The 4,821-nt window shown below is 38.9% G+C and overlaps 1 protein-coding gene across 1 annotated transcript; it reads left to right on the top strand.

Moving 5' to 3' along the window:
- Nucleotides 1-3,417: 3,417 nt before the first annotated feature.
- Nucleotides 3,418-4,572, top strand: LOC113756336 (nucleoside diphosphate kinase III, chloroplastic/mitochondrial-like; the record flags this gene model as incomplete). The annotated part of the gene is made up of 2 exons (XM_027300031.1): nucleotides 3,418-3,527; nucleotides 4,275-4,572. Coding segments are annotated over exons 1-2 (408 nt in total), but the record flags the coding sequence as incomplete, so codon positions are not given.
- Nucleotides 4,573-4,821: the final 249 nt, after the last annotated feature.

Genomic DNA, 4,821 nt, shown 5'->3' with positions numbered 1-4,821 from the left:
ACACGGAAAGGAAGAAAAACAATTAGCAAAATGAATCAATGATACCTGTAGGTTGAGCAGGACTAAAAGATCGAGGATTGAATGTAATAGAAGAAGACACACCATGCTCGCATAAGCGACCTAAACAAGAAGTATCGGAAGAGCCAAGAAATCCAGAATTTGACCCATCCATAGGTTCAAATATGCTATTTGTATTTTCAGTATGAGGATGACAGTTTGTTCATTTTCATTATAGGCTGCAATGGTAACTTGTGGAAGATGAGACGCTTCTGTAGACAGACCACTCCAATGCCTCTGCTTAGAACACTAGTCATGAGGTAAAGAATGTGAAGGTAGAAGGGCCTTTTTTTCTTTTCTGAGAATTGAGCAAATTGCGCGAAATGTCACTAAACTATTCGAGGTGCCAGTTTTGGTCATTAAACTTTTTTATTAGCAAAAAATGTCACTAAACTAGTAAATCTGTACCGTTTTGATCATTCCGTCTATTTATGCCATTAGGAGAAACGGAAAGTAATTTTTTGAGGGACAATTTCATCTATTCATGCAGTTTGGTCATTCCAGTTACTCGTCCTTTTAAGTCAGAAGAAATTGCCACTTCACCCTACCTCTCTCTCTCTCACGCACACACACACACTCTGCAGTCTGCAACTGCTGCATTCCTCAATCATTCCTGTCTCGTGACTCACTTTCCATTTCTCTCCCCTTTCGCCCGCAATACGATAATATCTCCCCTCCATTTTATACACTGGTAAAGTGCATCTTTAACCAATATCCCATAAAAAAATTTTTTCTTTGAGAAAACCAATAGCCCATAATTTTCCCACTTTCTACATGGTATGGTAAGTAGTGAAATATCCCAGGTAGATAATAGATGGTTAGTTGATTGCCCAACTGCCATTTGACCTTTTTCCGTTTCCCAATTCACCTTTTTTTGCTTCTCTGAAATCCTATTTCTCATGTCAAATTAGGAATAAAAAAGGAAGAAAACTATGAAATGCTTTGATTTTACCAATGGGGGGACAAAGGGGGACGATGAGGACATCGATGATGTCATATTATCTCGGACATCCAAGGTGACGTGGCCACGCTCCTTGAGTGTGGCATCCAGTAGTGTTGATTCAGTGGGCGCTCTGAGTTTGGCTCCAAGTCCAGGGACTTCACTGACTCCTTCGGCTTGTACGAGTTTCTGAGCTAGCGGAGAGAGAATGAGCAATTTCAGAAGTTTTGGAGGAGATCAGACAGAAGGCAAGACAAGGACGGTGATAGGAACATAGAGTAGCTGGAATGACCAAAACGGCGTAAATAGATGAAATTGTCTGTTAAAAAGTTACTTTTCATTTCTCCCAATGGCATAAATAGACGAAATGACCAAAACAGTACAGATTTACTAGTTCAATGACATTTTTGGCTAATAAAAAAGTTTAATGACCAAAACCGGCACCTCGCAATAGTTTAGTGACATTTAGCGTAATTTGCTCTTGAGAATTACTCTCTATGGGACATTTCCTACGATCAACTCTGCCACTGCACGAAGCTACAGTAATGCAGAGAGATAGATGGTCTTATGCATATCGAAATAGCAGACAAAAGATGACGATACCAGAAGCGAACAAGAAAGTCAAGGAAAATGATTGCCAAGTATTGAAATACATATACCCTAACAAATGCTAACAAATGAGAGATTGAACACAGCAGAAGAAGAAACACAGTCTCTGAAGAAGCAATTTGAAGACATCACATTGAGAGAGCTAAGGATTTCAAAGTGTAAGTTCATAGCAGATTTAGAGGCGTTATGTGCATTTTCATTCAAAGCATCAGAAGATTGTTCATTCTGGTTGGATGCTGTAACAATATTATCTGAAAGATGATCCAATGTTTTAGATAAGACATTTCTATGAGTGGGGTGAGAGGGCTGAACTTTTGAGCAAAGACGAGGGGAGAGAGAGTCTTGTTCTTTCATTTTTACAGCACTAGATTCTGGCTAATCTTGCCTAGTGTGAACTGTACCATTCAGTAGAGTTGCTGCAAAGCGTACAAATAGATGTCGTCACTTGTATCAGAGCACCACAGAGAAAATGAAGGCAATCAAAGATGCCAACACGGCGAAAACAACTAAATAACTAAATGGACATGGAACAGACAACTAGAATACTACAATGGCATATATACCTTTAGGAGAAAAATCACATTGTACTAAATGTGGCACAACAGGAAAGGAAAAAACACCACTAGAAACAGACAGCAAGTCAGGTACACTGGCAGACATATAGTCCAACGATTCTTCAACCACAACGGTATGATTATCAACAATTTGATTGTGACTACTTGCTAACTTGTCAATACCAACAGGAGCAAAATCAGAAAAACAGACACTAGTTTCTACATAACCGAACGGCACCCTACGAAGGTAAGAAAGCGATGATTTCTCCTTTTTCTTAAGAAGCCTGGCTTTACGCCTCTGACGTGAAAGGTCATCCTTGTCACTGTGTGACATTTCTATGTAACGCTTTCGTCGTATAGCATTTCTATCCATCTCACTCAAATAACTAAGAAGGAACAGTCCAAATATGATGAGCCGATGGCAATTAACAATAACCATAAAAGACCATAGTAGAATCTAAAGTAAAGAATACAACACACGTGAGTTGCTCCAAAGAACAGAATATAAGAAATGATACAATGAAACGATGAAAACATGCATGTACAGCAGCTGCACTGCAAGAATGTAGCGAGCAAAAACACTAAAGCATGAATATTCTGAAGATGCCATGCATGTTCGGCAATACACGTAAGTTGTGAAATGACCATTATCCAGGCAAAATACAAATGCAAAAACAGCACAGGGTGGAAAAAAAACAGCCATCAACTAATGCAGGCACAGGAGAGGAAGAGGCAAAGAAAACGAAAAAACAAGCATCTAACCTGCAAGGAAATTCCTGCCATAACACATAACAGAAGATGAGCTCCATAACAAGCTCCCTGCAAGAACGAAAGTGCCAGCAAATTCTAGAAATAAAGACATCAAATCAAGTTGTAAAAGAGGAAATCACAACTACAGAAAGGAAAGCTGGAGAGAAAACAAAATGGCGGGAAATTTTAAAAAATGAGCTCACCACAAAAGCAAAGGCATATATGGACTAGCATTTATCAGCAGGGAAAGGGGGAAAAAAAGAACAAAGTCAGTGAATAAAATGGCCAATGCTACCATAGTTCATAAGCAGGAATAGTTAAAAAACATATAAATCGATAAACAAAAAACTGACCGAGGCAATTTTCCTGAAGCAGGCGAAGAGAAACGAAGGCTTCAAAAGAACAGAGCAACAAGCAAAGAAAAAAAAGAGCAAACCAAGCTTATAACATAAACAGTGCAACAAAAGAGAAAAAATGGTGACCCAAACTGTATAGCAACCACAAAGTATGATAGCATCTGCAAAATCCAGGACACAAAGTATGGAGCAGCTTCTAAGACCATACGAAGAAGAGCAGAAAAGGCTGTCAAAGTCAAAGGAGAGAGTCTTGTTTGAAAGGTTGCACAGTGACTAAGCATCTCTTTTGACATCTATAACCTAACAACAACAAAACTAAGTCAACTCACAAAAAAAGAATGTAAATAAACATGTCAACCAAGGGTAAATAAGTAACTCATGAGCTGTCACATTGACCCAATAGGCACTCTAATCTCACCAAAGACCTGACATTAGGTAAAAAGCATAATAATTATTATCACCAGAAGCCAAGTATTATTATTATTATCACCACTATGAGTCTATTTCTCGGTTCCATACAAGCAGGTGAGTATTCTTATTATTAGCACCACTATGACTCTGTTTGTCGGTTCCATACAAGCATGCAAAACACACCCCATTTACGTTGTAACAACATCACAAAGCAGGTATTGAGCACGTGCAGGACTACAACTTTTCCACCCATCACAAAGCGACACATCAGCAAACCACATACCCTTTGGCAACTTTCCTAAGCACTTAGTCTACTTTAGGTTAATAATGATTATTATTTCTATGGGGAATATGAACTTGGACTATTAGTTTATGTTGGTCAAAGATTGTTATTTAGTCAACTTTTAATATTGATTATTGTGGATATAATTATTGTTGGTCTCTCTTTTTGACCTTACCTTTTCACCTCAAACTCCGAACCAATTTTTCATAAATTTCAATTAGATAAATTGAGAAAAGGAAAAGAAAAAAAATGAGATCTTAAGTTTGCAGATATGCTACACGAGCTGCAAGGACTCTTCTTTCTAATTCCACCAGGCAAAGCTCCCTTGCTTGTTCCGAAGGGCGAACAATAGTAGTTTCATTGAGAGGAAGGGCAATTAACCCTGCCGTGCATGGCAGGGTGGATCCAGGAAATGCTTCTAGAAGTTGGATTTCAGGGCTTCTTGCCCTTCCTGCAGCAGCTTACATTCTCACAGAGCAAGAAGCACATGCTGCAGAGTTGGAACGCATTTTTATTACCATCAAGACTGATGGGGTGCAGAGGGGATTGATTGCAAAAATTATATCCCGCTTTGAACGCAAAGGTTTTAAGCTCATGGCAATCAAAATTGTGGTTCCTTCAAAGGAATTTGAACAAAAGCATTATCATGATGTGACGCTCCCACTTCTCCCTAAGTCGAACCAAAGGGTATCCACGGGACGCCTGCCCAACTCTCGCCAGAACTCAAGCAATTTTCGTCCAAACTTAATACAATACTAGACGTTACGATTAAATACCATAAATACAATCAGTGCGTAAGCATTCAAGCTTATCAATATTCAACATCTGCCCAATCATTACATCGAGACCTCGAAATACATC

Source organism: Coffea eugenioides, unplaced genomic scaffold (assembly GCF_003713205.1).
Source record: "Coffea eugenioides isolate CCC68of unplaced genomic scaffold, Ceug_1.0 ScVebR1_2177;HRSCAF=3165, whole genome shotgun sequence".
Lineage (NCBI taxonomy): Eukaryota > Viridiplantae > Streptophyta > Magnoliopsida > Gentianales > Rubiaceae > Coffea > Coffea eugenioides.
The sequence above is the reverse complement of the archived record's forward strand: the minus strand, read 5'-3'. Positions and strand labels throughout refer to the sequence as shown.